Genomic DNA, 19,641 nt, shown 5'->3' with positions numbered 1-19,641 from the left:
TTTTCATATTTAGAAAATTAACTCACCCAAAAGTTTTCAACTTGCTTTTTCTTAAGGTTATGTCTTAACCCAGGTTCCCAAAACTTGGTTCCCAAAGTGTGATTCTCAACTAGCTGCATCAGGGGGAGTTCATTAGAAATGCAGACTCTCGGGCCTCACCCCAGACCTACTGCAGATTGTGATTCAGTGACAATGACTCTCCAAGGTGTATAAAATATGAGGACCACTAAAAACAGAGGCTGAAGCAAGGATTAAGGTGCTGATGCTTTATTTGAGGAACAATAACTCAGAACAGCAAGAATAAGAAAAATAAAGTGAAGCAAGGGAAGCTGGGGAGCAAAGCAAGGGGACCAGTTTCTACCCTCTACTTTATAATAAGCCTTAAAAAGACCCTGTAGTTTGCCTGGCAGGCAGGGCACCTGACCATGTGGCAAGCCTTTAGACAGGCTCTATGGAGAAACCCAACAATGGAGGCAAGCAAGAGAATTTATCCTCACAAACCTCCCATCTTTTATTTCCTATGGGTTAGCCCACAGGAAGTTAACCCCTATGCTTCTGGATCATATCACTCAGCCTCTTTGTGGTCTTTCAGAGGCCAAATTTCATATCATATTGTCTAGTGTTCCACTCAAGCCTAAAAGTAGCAGGAGGGGCTACAGAGTACACCCTACAGCTAGTCACTTTGCTATACAACAGCAGTGGAAGGAAATAAAGGGCCTAGGCAGTGGAACCATGTGGGACTGTTTGATGGCAGCAGAGAATCTGAGGGAATCTGAGAAGGCATCATCAGGTATGTCAGAAAAGTCGTGCGGGGTAACATGTGAGTGAGTAAGAAATTTTGTTAGCCTTAAAGGGTGGTGCTGGTTGAAACCCTGTGATTTCAATTGGTTCTGGTAAAGACAGAAAAGTGTGCCCTTCCATTATATGGCTCCCATATTACAATATGGAGCCCCCATTCTCTTTGCCTTTCTTTTTTTCATTAAAATACTCTCATGGGGCTGGAGTTGTAGTTCAGTGGTAGGACGCTTGCCTCAGGCACTGGGTTCAATCCTCAGCACCACATAAAAATAAATAAAGGCATTGTGTCCATATAAAACTAAAAAAATAAAATAAAAATAAAACAAACAAACAAAAACGCCCTCACTTCTGTTCCAAGGGAATAAATACAAATCTATTCAGTTAAAAGATCCCTTCAAGGTTGTGGCCAATTGTGATCTCCCAGAACAGCTCATGGAAAAGCCAATGAATGAAGCTACAAAAGGCTTGATTCGAGCTCTGGGAGCTGATCTGGAGACTGTACTTGCTACTCATCTTCTACCTTCTCTATCATCCATTCTAGACTTTCCTCACTCTTGTCCAAGCAATATTTTAACTGGTTTGTCCGGATTGGTTGCCAATCTAGCTGATCCTCATACCTTAGGGTGAGATGAGGTCTTAAGCTCTAGGTCAAATTGCCCTTATCACGTTGTAATTGCTATCATTGCCAAATTATTGCTTCACCAGGCACTGAAGCCCTGAGAGATATTTCATTGAATCTCTCTGCAATTCAGAAGGAATAGTCCAGGCTTCTCAAAGATATTTAATTATCATACTTTACAAGTAATACCCACTAGCCTGAAGTTACCAAAGCAGCCAGGTAATAGTCACAGGTTCAGGTCAGTGGAATCTGACTGTGTGCCCTGGCAGTGCCTCCCTGGAAACCAGAATCTCTAACATAACAGAGTCCAAAGTTTCAGGGACAAAAAGCACAAATTCCTCAAGTGGTCACTGAGTGTTACAGTAAAAGGAGTCACTTCCACTTCCATCCCTTTATTTCTGGATTCATTCTTTCCAGCTATTGAAGATTAGGACCATGTGCTGGTAAGTAATTCAAAGTGTACTATAACCTAGAGTTCCAGGCCCCAAGGTATCATCCCCTGACTTTGCCTTACCTGAGTTTCAACAGGCTTTTCCACGATATTAACAGATCAGCTGCCTTGTGGGGTGCGGTATATGGTAAGATCAGTAGTTCACGGTCATGAGCCCACAGTTGCCCCCTCTTTGACCACGCAGTAGGTCTCTTGCTCTCAGGAAGTGGTGTACAGAGTAATGTGCCAGTAGAGAAGGCATTCTGTAAGCTCTCAGATGGTGGTGCTGGCTGAAGTTGGGCAGGGAAGGTAAGTCCAATATTATGTTTATATTAATGTATGTGTTTCTATCTCACTCCTTGGTGGGGCGGCCCTAGGTATCCGTTTGATGTTTACCCACTGTCCCCATGTAATCATTCCTAGCACTGTCTTCACTCTCAGAAGTTGCCTGATTGGGACAATAAATTTCATAGTCACCCTTCTCTTAGGAACAGTATGATATATTAACCAGCACCATGAGTTCCTGCAGAAAGTCACCCTGATTTTCCCCTCCCCTTGCTGTCCACTGAGGAAAGGATCTCCACCTTATTCTTTATGGTTAAGTGCTCCAGCTTGCCCCTGTAATTCTGGGATTTTTTATCATCTCCACTAATATCAAGGAGCTCAGTTTCACAGCAACCTTCCCCATGCCATCAACTCCAGCCACTACCAATTCCTAAAAAAGCCTCCTCGCTGTCAGGCATGGTGGAGCACACCTATAATCCCAGCAACTCTAGAGGTTGAGGCAGGAGGATTGCAAGTTCAAGGCCAGCTTGGGCAACTTAGTAAGACTGTCTCAAAAAATAAAAAGGGTGCCAGGCATGGTGGAGTATGCCTGTAATCCCAGTGGCTCGGGAGGCTGAGGCAGGAGGATCACAAGTTCAAAGCCAGCAGATTAGTGAGGCCTAAGTAACTTTGCAAGACCCTGTCTCAAAGTAAAAAATAGAAAGTGCTGGGATAATTATTTTTCAAAGAAAGAAAAAAAGGGCTGGGTATGTGGCTCAGTGGTTAAGTGCCCCTGGGTTCAATTCCAGGTACCAAATAAATCAATCAGTTGATTAATCAGTAGGGCTGGAATGTCAGTAGTAGAACATTTGCTGAGCGTGTACAAGGCTTTGGGTTCAATCCTCAGTAATAACAACAACAACAAAAGAAAACGCCTCTTGCTAGCACATTATTTTTACTTTAGTGAAGGAGGTGCCCTGGGGTTGCCCAAGGAACTAGATGGTGGAAGATTTTTGAACCCTACAGAATAAACCCTTCTAATATTTCTTCCTGAGTCTTCTGAAGCCTTTCAACCCTTTTAAGCCCAGCTTCTTCATTTTTCCTGTGGTCATAGTTGAGATCAGGACTCAAACTGCCATCCCAGCAAACTCTTAGAACAAGCTCCAGGCATCCTTGCTAACAGTAGATCCTCAGTTCTGTATGATGATTTCCAATCAGTGAATCCTCCCAATTGCACTTTCTGCCTCACTGTCCCCCACATACATCCACAAGGCCCACTCACACACGTTTCCACAGTTCCTGCCAGAACATGCTGGCCAAGTCCTGTCGTGTCTTTGGCAGGTGGGCCTTCCTCTCTGGAGCAGGCGGTGCTGCAACCTGACTCTGGGTATTGACGGAGGCAGTAGTTGGTCAGACCAGGCCTGGAGGAGAACAAACAATGGGGCAGGAGGTCTTCCCTGACTTGGAGGGTTCAGAGGATGTGAAGTTGTAAGATGCTCATCCACCCACGTATCCCCATCCCACTCTAGGGGCTGTGACTTTGATGTGGCAGTTTGTCAGGGCCATGCATTCAGTCTGCTTTGCTGCTCTGCTGTTCTGTAATTAGGACTTGGGCTTGATTTCCAGAATCTATCCTATGGCTGTAGGAAACAAGGCTCTCCTTTGGAGTTGCCATAGAAGCTCTCTGGCTTTCGTATCATTTCATGAGTTGGTTATTAACTGCTCTGAACTTGTCATTTTCTGTTTTCCAGAACTCTAGTACCCTATTTTTTTTTTTATATTGAAAAAGATATATATTAGGATTAGCCAGCTGGACTCAGTTCAGATGATCCCAATCTTGTTGGTAATAGCCAAAGTGTGATAATCCGGAGCTATTCAGATCTGTGCCTTCTCTCCATCAGTCCTGATCAGGGTATTAACCTGGGGCACATCAATGTCAAAGAGCCTCTTCATGGCCTGCCTGGACATCCACAGTGAATACAAGTGTGTTCTTGTCTTCTGTCTTCTTGATGACACACTCTTGGTTGGAGGAACTGGATAATTGCATGGTGGTGAAGTTTGTCTTTCCTGGGGCCACTTTTCTAAGGACATCTGGGTTACATCAGAGTCTCAGTGTCTTGGGCTTCCAGAGGTGGATGATATGTGAATCCTTTTTGTGTGACCCCTGTCAGCATTGCCTTGACCTTCAAAGTATTTGCTTTGGTTTCAGCTTTGGAGGCGAGGGACAGAAGCTTCCTTCTTCACTTTAAGCACCAACTGGGTGAAAAGCCTCTCCGGGATCTTATAATGACCATTGTTTCCGAACTGATGAAATGCAACGGTGACATGATCCTAATTTCTTAACTCCAATTCATCTGTGGGGCTATAAAATGTGAGGTGGGACATGAGATGTGTCAGATACATTTATTAATAGGCTACTGCGCATCAGGGTTATTACCATCCCTCTTATTACTAGCAAAGGGGACTTTATTGGTTTCAGATAGGAGGGCAATACAATACCAAAATCCACTTTGAGGATTTGATTCTTAGAACTACTTGTGGAACCAGTTGTCTTGGCTCAGTTTCCCTAAGAAACAGGAACAGAAGCAGAGATTGCATGCAGATTGGGCAGGCAGCAAGAATGAATGCAAAGGGAAATGAGGTTTGCTAGCATGAGCAGCAATGTGGGTGGTGTTTGTGCAGTTATTGCTTCACAGCTGCAGAGAGCCAAGGCACATTGCTCAGTAGGCACATCTGCTCAGCCATGCCGGACATCTCAGACAGGTATTGGAAAACCATCAGTCAGAACAGTCCCTCAAAGGGAAGAAGAAATCATTTATCTACTCAGCTCCCTCCCAGCTCCTATTTCTCATTGGTCAAAATGCTTTCTATTTTGAGTGATTCCCTAGGTTGCATCTTCTAACACCTTTGACGACTGCTTAGAAGGCAGATCCCACATCCTCAGGGTGGCATTTCATCTGAGTCCAGCAGTGATGGAGGTTCAGGGACTCCAGACATGCAGTTGGTCAGTCTAGCTGTGCACTAACAGACAAAAAGGAGTGCTCAGAACTTCTAGGTGTACCTAATCAGCCCCATATGGCTTAATGCACAAATTTGGCTAGACATGGAGGCCGCTATTGATTCTAGGAGGAGGAAAGATCTAGAGAATGTAAGGTGGGATATAAGATGTATCAAATACATCTATTAATAGGCTATTAGTTCAGAGCATGTCTTTGCTTTATATGGAAAATTTCATAAAAATTAAGAAAATCATTTAATGACTCCCTGTACCCATCTTTCAGCTCAACAATTATGAGCATTTTGCCATTTTTTTCTTACCTTGTGTTGTAAAGCAAATCCTAAACATTGTATCACTTCATTCATACTTTATTGTGCATCTCTGATAAAATATGTATATAATCACTATCAAACCTAACAAAATGTCCTATCAAACCTAATGAAATGCCAATTCTTTAATCTGATATGAAAGCCCAGTTCTATATTCCCCATTGCCTTAACTGTCTCACACAGGTTTGGTTTTGGTTTTATTCTGCAGTAGTTTATTATCTAAGCCTGGACTACAAGAAAACTTCCTACACACACTCCTCTGCCTTTTTCCCCTTCTGTGGATGAAATAAAGATGACACTCAGGGAAATCTGAAAAGCCATGTGTTAAACATGGAAGAGCCTGTCAGTGAATCTCTGAGTAAGTGTAGAAAATTTGCCCACCAACTTATTCACCTTCCCAGTGTAATCAAAAAAATGTCTCGTTGGAAGTACTCGTTACAGCAATTAGGCCACTGAAACTTACACACCATCTAATAAACTTATAATTTTGGGGTGTATTGAAAATTTAATCCAGGGGTGCTTTACCACTGATTCACATCCCTAGTTCTTTTTTTCCAAATGTTTTATTTTGTAAGTTGCTGAGGTTGGGCTTCACTATGTCGCTGAGGTTGGCCTTGAACATGCAATCCTCCTGTCTCAGCCTCCCAAATTGCTGGGATTACAGGCATGTGCCACCCCATTTGGCTCCTCTTTTATTTTTGTAAAAATTTTAAACATTTTATATTCTGCATCTAATTTCAGTACCTAAAGTCCTTAGAGGGTTACCTAGTTATTTATGCTGACTCTTGGTTTGGTGGCTTGCTTCCTTGTGACTTGGTAATTTTTAAACATGGGTTTCTGTTTGCCTGAGCCCTTTAGAATTCCTGGTGGGATGGGGTTGAGAATGAATTTCTCCAGAGAAGATGTGTATTTGCTGCTTCCAGGCCTCCAAGGAATTATCCAAGGACATTGAGTGGCACCATTCAAACTTAATTTTTCAGCTTGGGTTTTCCTGAACTCTTTGTGTAAAGTCAATACGAAAACAGATATGTAGTTACAAATTCTCAGATGATCCTTTCTTATTATGATGCATTTTTCCATTTAGAACAGAGGCTATAACAGACTAATTATTTTTGTGGTTTCCTGTGTTAGCTTTTCATCACTATAACAAATGCCTGAGATAATCAACTTATAAAGAGAAAAGGTTTATTCTGGCTCACAGTTTTGGGGGGGTCCAGTCCCCAACACTTTGCTTTTAGGTCTCTGGTGAGGGATAGCACACATGACAAAGCATAATCACTTACCTCCCTCATGGCTGGGGAGCAAAAGAGAGAAAAAGAAGACTGGGTCCTACCATCCCCTTTGAGAGCATGCTCCAATGACCTAAACCGTCCCACCAGGCCCAACCTCTTGAAGATTTACCACCTCCCAGGAGCACCAAAGTGGGCACCATGCCTTTAACACATGGGCCTTTGGGGGACACTTGAGATACAAACTATAGCACTTCCTATTGCTAGTTGGACCTTGAGTAAATTACTTAAACTTTCCTCAATTTCAAACTTATTGTCACTAGTTTCTTGTATGCATTAAATAACATAATACGAACAAAGTGCTTAAATTGTGTTTTGTACAAATTGAATACTGGATAAATGTTACTTTTTATTTTGTTATTTATATGGAAAGACCTATATCCAAAACCATTAGGGAATGATACAGAACTGCATAAATGACAATTCATGTGGTTCAGAGACTGTCATGGAATATATGGAAAATATTCTTTGGGGGAATTGAGAACTAAAGAACCCATTCTATTTTTCAAAGAAACCCCCCTGTCCCAGAAAGAGGTGTAGGTCCCTCATTTGGTTCTCTCTGCTATCCTAGAATAAGACCAGGGTTGTTAAATCACATGACTTACAAAATATTAGTGTTGATATTTAGTGAAAAGTCATTTCACTAGTTCAGCAGAGTGGTGACTTTCCTCGTCAGACTGATCATAGACCTTTGAACACTTGGGTTGAATGTACACAGGCATAAGCCCCATTTGGGGTGCATATTTGTTTCCTAAAGTTGCCAGAACGAAGTGCCATAAACAGAGTGGTGTAAACAGAAATCGGTGGTCTCATACTTCTGGAGGCAGAAAGTCTGAGATCAAGGCAACAGCAGGGCCATGGGCCCTCAGAAGGCACTAGGGAATCATCCGCTCCTGGCCTTTCTCCTGGCTTTTGGGGCTTCTTTGGCTGCAGCAGCAGGACTCCAGTACTCATGTGGTCTTCTCCTGTGCACGTCTGTTTGAGTCCAAAATTTCCCCTTTTATAAAGACATCAGTCATATTGGACCAAAGCTCAACCTCTCTGGTATGACCTCATCTTAACTAATTATATCTGCAATGACAATCTTTCCAAATAAGGTCACATTCTGAGTTGCTAGGGGTTAGAATTTCACAATCCCACCCCTACCTGGGTGGGTCTTCCTTTTTGTTTTCAATGGAGGCAGAAAGAAGCCGCCAGTTCCTGTGTGCCATTCCCCCCCTGCTCCCCCTAGCTTTTTTCTTTCCCTCTCCATACAGCCATGGCTTGTTTTCAATGTAGGTCCCTTTCCCTGGCAATGGATGTGACTTCTCAGTCTTGACTCTCAGACAATGAGACATGCTGAGAACAGATGTCTCCAAATCTGTTACTGCAACTATCTTGGATTCAGATTTAGGCCCAACCAACATCTACGAGGCGCTTCGCATGTGTTTCCATACCTCCTTGCCTCTCTGAATCCTCAAAATCCCCCTCTAGAGTAGTATGATACCTACTTTTGAGGAAAATAAGGCTGAGACATTAAGTAGCTTATCCAAAATCACACCATTCACAAGTGGTAGAAATATGATCCATCTGGGCAGGATTTTGTCTTATCTCTGTGATTCCAGAAACTGATACTGAGATAGTATCAGCAGCTCTTCTCATTCCAAACCTTTCCACTGCACTTCTCTGCTCTACCAGTCACTGTGCCAATGAATGGAAGTGACTGTGCTCTTAGAGGTTGAGTAGTTACCAGTTGTCCTTGTTCAAGTCACAAATTGGTCTCATCCCACCATGTGTATATAGGGCTGTGTCACACTTACTATTTGAACTTTCAAAACCCCTAATTGATATGGCCTGGGTTCACTTGAGTGTCTATTTAACCCAATACCCAAGGAAGTGAAGAACAAGGCACAATCTAGTGCAACTCTCAAGTGCAAAGGAACTCTGAATAGGAGTCCTGACTCACAGTGCCTTTCCTGGGACAGCGCAGTTCACTTCCAGGTCACCATGTTGGAAAAGTAGCCAAATCTCACAACTGTCTTCATATGCCATGGTCCTTGGCTCTCCACCCATCCCACCCATGGGAAAGAAGAAAACACACTGGAATATTGGAGGCTAACAACAAATGCTCTCCCCGTCAGCTGCCAGAGAATTCCAAGACGCTTTGAGGGAGAAAGACGAACCAACACTTCCCTTTGGCTCCTAGGTAAAGCAGGATCCAGGCCCCGGTAGCAAGGTAATTGTGGTTGTTCAGACTTATTCTGCTTGGAGATATCAGGAAGTGTTTCTCAGGGAGGTCACCTGTGCTGTTCCATGTTCACTGACTGATCTGTTTAGGCTCTGAATACAGGACCTCATCCTGAAATTCTAGTCAGCTGGAGACGGGTATGGATTTGAGAAATGAACGCATAAAGAAGGGAGGAAGAATGTTCAAGATGTGAAAATAGATTACTCTCTGAGGCATGTTTTTGTTTAACCATGAAATGAAAACTGAGGCAATTATATGGTGAGAGGATGATTTTCTTCCAATTTCCTGATTTTTTTTCAGGTGTGCTTATTCCACTTGAATTATATTTCATAAACTGACCTATTTCCTTTGTCTGTAAGGGCCTAAGTCATCACTCTCGTTATTAACTCTGTAAAGTCCTAGGTGTGGGTTTTGTCTCAGGGATAAGTCAGGGCTAGGTCCAGAATTCAGGTCACTTCACCCAAGTCCTGGCTGTCAACTGTTCCCCAGGGGCCTCTGCTGACACTGACCCCTCACTATGAAAGTTCTAGTCCCCCTACCTCAGGCCACTCATAGGGTTAAGCATCCTTAAAATTGACCCTCTGAGGGTCTGGAGTTGTGGCTCAGTGATAGAGCTCTCGCCTAGCATGTGTGAGGCACTGGGTTCAATCTCACCACCACATAAAAATAAAGTTAGTTTTAAAAATTGACCCTCTGTCAGTGTTCCTTCATGATGGTATTCTTAATTGGAGGTTCACTTGCCATTGGCATGACTTCTTCACTCTCAAAGTTGGCATGCTGGCCTGGAGTTCAAAGAGAAAGGAATTACAGCCAGGTTCCTAAGTGTCCATAAGAGAGAAAGTTCTGGAATCACAGAACCTGAGAGTCAGAACTCTGGGAGGGTGAGAAATCTGCTTTTTTCTTCTCAGAAAGAGAAGCAAAAGCCCAGAGCAGGAAAGGGGCTTGTCCAGGGTCACTCAGCTCAAAAAGACAAACCTGGACTTAGAGCCAGACCACAGATCAGTAAATCTGGTGCTTTCCCCACCTCATCTTACTCCTTTCTTTCTGAGAGGGAGAGAGGAAAAAGAAAAGAGAGAGAGGGAGAGAGGGAGAGAGGGGGGAAGGGAAAGAGAAAGCATGAATGAGAGAAAGAAAATCACCTTTAAGGAAAAGGTGTTTCAGCCGGGAGTGTGGGAAGGCCTCCCACTTCACCATGGTTTTGAAAGCTCTCTCCATCCCTCTCCCTAACCAAGTAGCTGTGGCAGAACAGTGGGGGCCTGACTGACGTCCTGGGCTTCAGAGTTGAGTTTGTAAGGACTTTATTAACCATCCCTAATAATAGAAGACCCAAAGCTGCGTCCATTTGTTAATTCAGGAGAAACTTGTAGCGCTTTAAAAAAGGTAGTAGAATGAATCGGACATAACTTTCCTGTGTTCATATGTGAACACATGACGAATGTAATTCCACATCATGTACAAAGAGAAAAATGGGCAGTTGTACTCCATGTCTGTATATGTCAAAAGACATTCTACTGTCATATATAACTAAAAACAAATAAAAAAATCTTACCAATAAAAAATAATGAATTTTGTGTATACATATAAACAGCTACTTCCAGAATCACCCACAGGGTAGGGGCAGAAGACTGTTCAGTCCCTCTCAGGGAATGCTGTTCCTACACCAACCCCTTCTCTGCCTCAGGGTGTCTTCTTTACTTCGGGAGGTTTTGCGTCTCTGCTTCCCACAGTTGCAAACCCTCATGGTGCCCCGAAACTAGATCTTAAGTTCCTTGGACAAATGCTCCAGCCCCGCGGAGCTCCAGGACACTGGAGAGATCGGATTTCGCGTGGCCGCCCAGCTTCCCTTACTCCGCTCTCCTCCCGCCCGGGAAGCGCTGGAGCCAATCAGAGCGTCGCCGAGCTCCGGGTTGTAGAGTCCCGAGCCCCAGACCCGCCCCTCTTTGTTGCGGTGGCCAATGGACGCATTCGGAACATCGGCGGCTGCCCGGGTGACTCGGTTATATGTCACAGAATAACATTCGAGAATGGGACATGGAATGAGGAGACGACCACAGCAGCTCCACCAGCCCCAGCAGCCCCCAGTCCCCGACTTGGCAGCAGGCGCCGAAGCAGCAATCGCCGCCTCCCGGAGAGGCTCTGCAGCAATGAAGCCCACTGTCCCGAGGTAGGTCCCGGAGCGCCGCGCGCCCTTCCCGCGCCCCGCCTGCGGTCAGAGGCTCCGGGTGCCTGGCGCTGGAACTCGGGATGCGGGAGGCGGGTGCAGCTCTTTCCACTGGAACACGGGGCTAGGGGTGCCCCTTCTCCCGCCGGGGTCCTGGAGGGTTTCCTGGAAGAAAGCGGGCTGCCTTTGCAAGCCAAGGCTGCTGCAGCGCCCTCGTGTTAGCCCTGGGCGCTCACGTGTCGGCACGTTCTGGGCTCGGCTCGTCGCTCGTCCACATCTGGGGACCCAGGAATGTGTGGAGCCTTGCGGGGACCTCCTGTGTCTTCACGCCACACGAGCTGTCTTTCTTCTGCCTACCCGGTCCACTCCGCATCCCCCATGCTCCTCGTTTCCCCCATGCCCCGGTCTTTAGGTGTGTATGAAGCTTTGTGGCGAATTTCAAGCCGCCTTTCTAGGTAATCGGAAGGCTGAAAGCTCGTATTCAATTCCTTGGGGGAGGGGAGTCTTGTCAGCGTGCAAGGGGCAGCGTGGGGTGACGTGCAGACACTCCAGGGCTCCCAGTCGGTGCCTCTGGATGTCCACTTAGCCGTGGTGTCTGCTGTCTCCACTGATTTCAGGCACGGCCCGTAAGCCCGGAGCCCGGCCGCCTCCGCGGAGCTCTTGCCGCCGCTACCCCTTGGCGCGTCCTGCCGCAGCGAGAGGCATGGAAAAGGCCACCCCCGCGGGGCGCTGATCCCCGCGCCGCGCCCGCGCGCGCACACGCCCCCCGCTGCTGCCGCTGCCGCGCGCCCCCCGCACCTCGCCCCCCGCCCTCTTCCCACCATGACCGGCTCTGCTGCCGACACTCTCCGCTGCCCCCACCCCAAAGGCGCCAAAGGCACCCGGTCCCGAAGCAGCCACGCACGGCCAGTGAGCCTCGCCACCAGCGGGGGCTCGGAGGAGGAGGACAAAGACGGTGGGGTGCTGTTTCACGTTAACAAGAGCGGCTTCCCCATCGACAGCCACACCTGGGAGCGCATGTGGATGCACGTGGCCAAGGTGCACCCCAAGGGGGGAGAAATGGTGGGCGCTATCAGGAACGCCGCCTTCTTGGCAAAGGTCAGTGGCTTCGCAGGAGAGGGTGGGATGGGCAGTGACCGGGACCATTTCAGCCTGAACAGATCAAATAGAGGCAATCTCAATGTCATTGGTCCTACTACAAATTTCCTGCTCCCAATTGCTCTTGCCAGTCCTTTTCCTAATTGACATGTTTGCCTTGGAAGCCTTAGAAATGGGGGAGGGATGGGTATGGAACGCACCATCCTGGAACTATATGATAGGTTTGTGCCAAGGTTTCTTTGAATCTCCAGCCAAACTATTATTTACTCAATCCCATGTACATCCCCCTTCAGCAAAGGTTAGCCACCAGGGAACACCAGAGATGCCAAAAATGCATAGACTCCAAGGATACCACCCTACTTGTCCTCTTTGGAGTCTCTTGCTCCTTCCCCCATTACCCTCAGCAAATGATTTATTAAGCTGTGAATGAATTTGCAATCAACCAGTCAGACTTCTCAGTGTGAATCATTCCTAGACTTTTTGCCAATTTTTTTTTTTTTTTATGACAGTGACTTTCACCTCTGAAACTTGTAAAACAGTGAACTGTCTCTTCCCAGCGTATCTGGACTCCAAGAAAAAAAAGGAAGAGTTTTGGCTGTGGCTTTCAAGGGACTTTCCAGTACACATGATGAATTAGTCTCACTGGATAAAGAAAGAGGCTTGGAAGTGAGCCAATTGCACTTGATGGCCAAGGATATTGTTTCAAAGGGAGGAAGATGTTCCCTGGTGGGAGTAACTGCATTATATAAAATACCAAAATGCAACTGGGGAGAAATGCTGCAGAGCCTGGGGGGTACTGTGGTGGATAGTTTCCTCTGGATCTTGGGGACAATGGTTTGGCTGAGAAGATTTCTGAGGAGGTCTAGGAATACCAGACCAGAGTCCTAGAGGACCATCTGATAGAATCTGGTGACAGCTGAGCATGTGAGCCTGTAGGCTAGAAGGCTGTGTGCCCTTGGGGGAGTGGCAGGGCCTCTCAACTTCCTACAGCATCAGTTGGAGTATTTTATTACTCTTCTGGTCAAGGAGATCTTCATTATGCCCACCTAGAACCTGCCTGCCTGACTGTCAACCATAATTACCCAAGCTCCGTTCTCTTAAACAGCCCTGTTTCTGGTTTGCAGTTCTGATTTCAGAATTTTTCTTTATTTACATAAGTGGCCAGAGCCCTTAAACCAAAAGATGTGGTCCCAGGGAACAGAGGCTAGATGCCACTTTCCCGGGCTGCCTTTCTCACTTGCACACTTATCACTGTCCGGGTCTCTAATGTGCCTTCAATCTTTCTCCATCCTTGTGTGGGGCCCCCTTTTCCATGAAGGAGTTATGGAATCTTAGTATTGGTAAAATTGTCTCCCTTCTCAACTGAACCCCTTCCCTTCCTCTTCCTGAACACTTCCTGGGAATGAAGGACTCATCGCCTCTCAGGGCAGGTGATTCCAGGACTGGCCAGTTTTGAATGTGGGAAGCTCTTTTCTTAGACTAAACAGAAACCTCACCCCTACCCCCAGTCGCATTTCACCACTGATTCTTGCAAGTTGCCCTTTGAATCAGTGCACAGCGGGTTGACTTCCTTTGCTATTCACAGCTGCAAGGCCGTGCTCTTATGCTGCTCTTATGCTGCTCTTACCGTGGGAGGCACTTAGAGTAAAAATTAGGGACCAAATTCTAGTCTTGGTCGTGCTAGCTGTTGTGACCAGGTCACTCACTTAAAATCTCTGTCTTTACTTTTCTCATCTATAAAATGAAAGTAGAGCAGATTTAATGTCATGTTCTTTGCAACTCTCAAATTCTATGATGTCATGACCCAGGAGTCTCCAGGTCTCTAATGCTGACCAGTGTGACACTAGAGGCCCCCTGGATTAAGAACCCTTAGAACCGTGTCATCCCGCATCATCCTTTAGTCCTGTGTCTACTGATAGTGCAACTTCCTTATGTGTCATGGTTCCCAGAGGAACTCAGTCTGGTCTTCTTTCTAGGACAATTGCTAGTTTGTCATCAGTCCCCTAAAATAAGCACATGTAAAACCCAGTATCCTAAATGTTGTCTGAGCAGTTTAGAACATATATTTCTATTTCCTAAGATCTATACCTAAGACTTCTACAATTATAGTTGAATGCTGTGCTCTTAAAAAAGAATGTTTCTTTTATCTTTTTTTTAAATATATTTTTCATACTGGGGATTGAACCCAGGTGCTTTATCACTGACCTACATCCTCAGCCTGTTTTGTTCTTATTTTTTATTTTGAGAAAGGATCTCACTGAATTGCTTAGGGCCTTGCTAAGATGCTGAGGCTGGCTCAAACTTGAGATCCTCCTGCCTCAGCCTCCCGAGTTGCTGCGATTATAGGCACCTGGCTCAGAATGTTCTTTTTTATATGTCAGCTGCATCATACTGTACTTTCACAGGAACCTGAAAATCACATGAAAACGGGGACTAAACCAGGACTCTGCCAGCCCCAATATGGGCAGCTGGTCTTCTGAACCTCAGGAAAGAGCTTAACATTTCTCTTAACCTTGCATCTTAATGGTTGGCTCTCCATCTTCAACATGGCTTCTCCCTGGGCCCACCTTTCTGCAAACTCTGATCCCTGCCCTGACTCTGACATGGGAATGATGTCAAAAGCTCCCATTCAGGGGCCACTCCTCTTGGATCAAGGGCAATTTCCTGCTCTTAACTTGGCAGACTCTCCTCTGAGGCCAAGTCCTTACCTCCTTCCTTCAAATCCAAGTCCCCCTGAGGCCGGTGTATGGAAGAGGTGGTAGGGTAGTGGTTGTGGAGAAGGGTTGGAGAGTTTCAAGGCATTTAACTATTTTTTGGCTATCGAAGATGGACTACTCAAAAGAAGTGGATGGGGAAAGTTTCAAGGGCCTCAGAGGAGGAATGAATGACAGACACTTCCTTTGTCTACAGGACATCCCTTTGGTGACCATGGTAAACTTGGCCTGAAGGTCCAGATGTCCCCTCCTGAGGGAGAGGAGAGTTTTCACATACTCTGAGATCCTTTTCCCAAATTTGTGACTGCCAGCCTCTCCCCTGGTGGTTGCTGAGTCTGAAGTTAGCACTCAATAGGTCAAACCCAAGGTTTTTCAGGGGTAGTTTAACCCATTGAGTTCACAAGTCTTCAATTATGTGAGAGTAGTAACTATTTCAAAGTGGTATATTTGTTGCTCAATTTATGTGTTTCTAGGTGTTCCACGTGCGGGACAATGGGACAGAGTTAAGGAAACAGCAAGAGTCATGTGGAGGCTTCTTGAGGATGGGAGTGGGGGAGGGCACAGCAAGTGGGAGCGCTCCTAGCCCTTGTCTGCCTGGACCTGACTCAGCTCGCTCCGGCAGGAAACCAAGATGGATTCAGCAGGAAACATCAGTTGTTTCCTGCGCCCTCGCATGTTTGTTCCTCATTCTCACTTTGATTCTAAATTGGGAAAGAATTCACACGTAGAGGTCTGAGCTTTGCCTCAGCCAAGGAGTGTGAGTTCTTGAGACTTGAGGCCTTGCTGCAGGCGGGGCTCCACCTCTGCCCCCAGAGGGCTCGCCTGGGCAGTTGTTCCCTCCCCAGGACTGGATTCAGAAGTGTCTGTCTTGTCTGTGTGTCCTGCTCTGCTCAAGGTAGTGACCCCAGGACCCCTGTGCCAAGCCACCATGAACAGATTCATGGTTGCTCCTGATGCAGAAGTCTGGGGCCCGTCCCAGTCCACGGGTGCTGGCTGCTCTGTGCTGCTTCTCCGCAGTCGCCAGGAAGATTCTTCTGCCTGGTGCCTGTGCAGTGTATTTTTCAGAGCAGGGAAGACAAAACCCTTTGCTTTCTCCTCATTCTTGTCAAAGGTTGCTAGTGCCTGGGCCCCTTGCTGCCTCCCTGGCTCCTTTCCTGGCCTCCCCTCTCTCTCCCACATGGTAGGGCAGCTTCACACCTGTGCTCCTCCATATCCCTTCCCCTGGCTTCCTCCTGACAGATTGATCGTGTTTGGCAAGAATAGAGTAGAAGAGGGGCTGTCTGTGAAAGTCTTGCCTGTGGTTTGTCTCATTCTTCTTCTTCTTCTTGAACAACAGTCTTCCTGCCCACTCCTCTTCCCCCTCTTTCCTGTCTGGCTAAACCTCCCAGGGCCCCTGTCTGTGGAGAGGTTGGGTCTGAGCTCTTCCCTCTAGATTCTGCCTTCATCAATTTGGCTGTGGCTTGCTGAGCAGGATGTAGGTGGCAGGATATGCGACCCTGGAGGGGAAAAGCCTTGGAAAATCAAAGTTGGAGTTTGATGAAATCTGGCCAGGAAAGAGCATGAGGAAGGACTCTTAGGACCCCAGTCAGGGAGAAGAAAAACGGTGTGCCCTGAGCTTTTCCTGAAAAGGTCACACCAATTTATGTTCCATCATTGCTGGGTGAGAGCGTCCTCACCAGCATTGGGTATTTGCATTTCAAAATGTCTTTGCTAACTAAGGAAGAGGAAAATGACGTTTTGCAGTGACTTTAATTTGCATTTCTTAAATTATTAGCAAGCTTAATTATTTTTTCAGATATTTATTCACTCTCTGCATTTCTTCTTCTGCGAATTGTCTTTTGGTGATCTTTTTAATGTGGTAAAATCTACATAACATAATTTACCATTTTAACCCTTTGAAGTGCACAGTTCTGTGGCAGTAAGTACATTCACATTGTGTTTCTATCACTACCATCCATCTCCAGAACTTTTTCATTTTCCTCCACTGACACTGTTAAACATTAAAAACACTATCTCCCCACTTCCCTCTCACCCCAGCCTCTGGCAACCAGTCTTTACTTTCTATGAATCAGGCAATTCAGTAATCCTCGTTCAAGAGGAATTGTGCAATATTTTGCAGTACTGGGAATTGAACCCAGGAGAGCTTTGCCACTGAGCTTTACCACTAATCGCCAGGTCTTGTATTTTTTTTTTTTTTTTTTTTAATTTTGAGTCAGGGTCTCGCTAAATTGCTGAGGCTGGCCTCAAACTTGCAGTCCTCCTGCCTCAGCCTCCCTAGTGGCTGGGATTACAGGTGTGGGCCACCATACTGGGCTCAGTATTTGCCCTTTTATGATGAGGTTATTTCCCTACCAATTGTCTCCAAGGTTCATCTGTGTTCTAGCATGTACTAAAATGTCCTTCCTTTTTAAGGCTGAATAGTTATCCATTATATGTATGCGCAACATTGCGTTTATTCCTTCATTCATCCATAGGCCCTTGGGTTGCTTCCACCTTTGGGGACCATATTTTTTTCCATTGAGGCCTAAAGAGTTATCACGCTGTATGCACTCTTCATGAATTAAGAATATTAATTCATTGTCATCATGTGTCCCCAGGGGAAAGTGGATGTTTTCATCTTCCATTAGGTTGAGAAGGCATCTTTGTGATTCAAGCTCTGAGTGTCTGAGAACTTGGGTCCCTGCTGATTCTGTTTTCATGTTCCAGAAAGGTGTAGATTCTTCTAGCCTCCCTGGTCTAGACCCCTGAGAATCGTTGTTGACAAGTAATTACAGTTTAACACCTAATAAATGCTTATACATTAGCTGGTTATAAACCTCACAACCAGCCTGGAAGGTTTAAAACAGGTAATGATATGATTCCTATTTTATCAGGAAGAAAATGGAGTCTTAGAGAGGTCATGTAGCTCCAAACAGGGTCCACAGCTGGTAGGTGACAGAGCTAGAGATTTAAACCCCAAGGAGCCCACCTGGCTTATAGGCCAGGTCCCGTGGGAACCCTGGCAGCCCAAGGCTCCGTTGGACACTGCCCCCCAGTCTGAGCCCCAGACAATTCTCCCAGACATGGGGTAAGTTGTAGCCGATGACATCATTCCCTCAGCAGTCTCTGCTCCTCTCCCCACCACAGCCCTGCTCCCTGGCCTGGGTTTGGGGAACGTCTACGTTAGTCCTCCCGGCTGGGAGCAAACGTGGCCACAGCTCCAGGACTTGCTCGCAGACAGGCTGAGGTAACCATGCAGCTGTTTTGAAAAGCCCTTGGGCGCCACTGGGCTGTTATTCTGAGGACCAGCTGTCGCCTGACTCCCACCCCCACCATTCAGCCTGTGGAGCTTCGGGGGAGTTGAAATAATTTGCTGGTCAGCCCCTGCAGGGAACCAGGTCACTGGCGGTGCGCAGTTCACCAAGAAGTTTACTCTCCCAGGTCTCCACATTTGCCTGTTTTTCTGTTAAGTAGGTGCAACAGCACTTGTCTGTGAAGAAATGCTCATGGTTTAATAAACTATAATTTCCCTCCTCCTTTCCTCTGCTCCTATGCTTCCTGTCCCCTCTGTCCTTGGCCTGGAGCTTGCAACATAGGAGATGCTGAGAAAACATTTGCTCGAAGCTCCCCTCTCCTCACTTCTCTGTGAAATCTCTGGCATATGTTTACATAGAATTCCAGGGATGGGTTTTTGCAGATGTTTCTAGAAAGAAACAAAAACAAGGACAAGTTTGACACTTCTGTTGTTTGTTGAGCAGAAATGCAAGTGTTCTTTCCCAAGCCTTTCTTTGGTGATACTGGGGATGGAACCCAGGGCCTCATGCATGCGAGGAATGTGCTCTACCATTCATCTATATCACCAGCCTGGCCTCTTTTTTTTTTTTTTTTTAATTATTTTATTGGGTATTGGGGATTGAACTCAGGGTCAGTCGACCACTGAGCCACATCCGCAGTCTTTTTTTTTTTTTTGTATTTTATGTAGAGACAGGGTCTCCCTGAGTTGCTTAGTGCCTCGCTTTTGCTGACGCTGGCTTTGAACTTGCAATCCTCCTGCCTCAGCCTCCTGAGCCGCTGGGATTACAGGTGTGCACCACCATGCCCAGCTCTTTTTTTTTTTTTGAGATGGAATCTTGCTGTGTTGCCCAGGCTGACTCTGAACTCCTGGGCTCAGATGATCCTCCTGCCTCAGCCTCCAAACTAACTTGTACTACAGCTGTGCACCACTATACCCCTGCTCACTTCTTATCTTTACTGTGTGTGTGTGTTCAGACTGGAACATTTACTCCCCAAAATAACTGTCTCAGGCAGGAATGTGATTCATTTGAGTTGAGATGTTGTAAAGAAAATGTAGCTTGCAAAACAGTTGTGCTTGCAATGGCATCCACTTAGCCACATGCACACACACACACACACACACACTGACTCACACATAACCCTCCACTGTGAGGTAGGAAATGTGACTTTCAGCTGAAGCAACAGTGACTGTGGAGTAGGATGTTTTAAGGCCAAGACAAATTAGAGGCAAGAGAGAAAATAAAGGTCAGGCACATTTACAGTAAATGTAGCCAAGGGACAGACGTATGGAAAGAACCTGCTGCCCCATTCCTGGGGCAGCAAGGCCTCTGCTCATGGGAACTTGTGCCTGGACAATCAGGGAGAGAGCCAGCCAGGTCCTAGGCAGCATCTGGCTCTGCTGCCCAGCCAGGCTGCCCAGGGCTCTCTCTGCGTTTACCGC

General features: G+C 46.2%; 1 protein-coding gene across 5 annotated transcripts in view; it reads left to right on the top strand.

Annotated features, from left to right (window-relative positions):
- The first annotated feature begins 1,776 nt into the window (after positions 1-1,776).
- VASH2 (vasohibin 2) overlaps positions 1,777-19,641 on the top strand; it is a 44,846-nt gene continuing 26,981 nt past the window's right edge. For 2 of the 5 annotated variants that reach the window (XM_079107025.1, XM_079107024.1), the window contains exons 1-2: positions 10,966-11,118; positions 11,733-12,213. In XM_079107025.1, coding sequence (XP_078963151.1) covers positions 11,938-12,213 — 276 coding nt within the window. In that variant the 5' untranslated portion in view covers positions 10,966-11,118; positions 11,733-11,937. Of the gene's footprint in view, positions 1,861-7,958; positions 11,119-11,732; positions 12,214-19,641 lie in introns of those variants that run through there. The other 3 variants (XM_079107022.1, XM_079107026.1, XM_079107023.1) reach the window with 3 other exon arrangements.

Source organism: Sciurus vulgaris (assembly GCF_902686455.1).
Source record: "Sciurus vulgaris genome assembly, chromosome: 12".
Taxonomy (NCBI): domain Eukaryota; kingdom Metazoa; phylum Chordata; class Mammalia; order Rodentia; family Sciuridae; genus Sciurus; species Sciurus vulgaris.
Note: the sequence above shows the minus strand (reverse complement) of the source record. Positions and strands in the feature narration are given on the sequence as shown.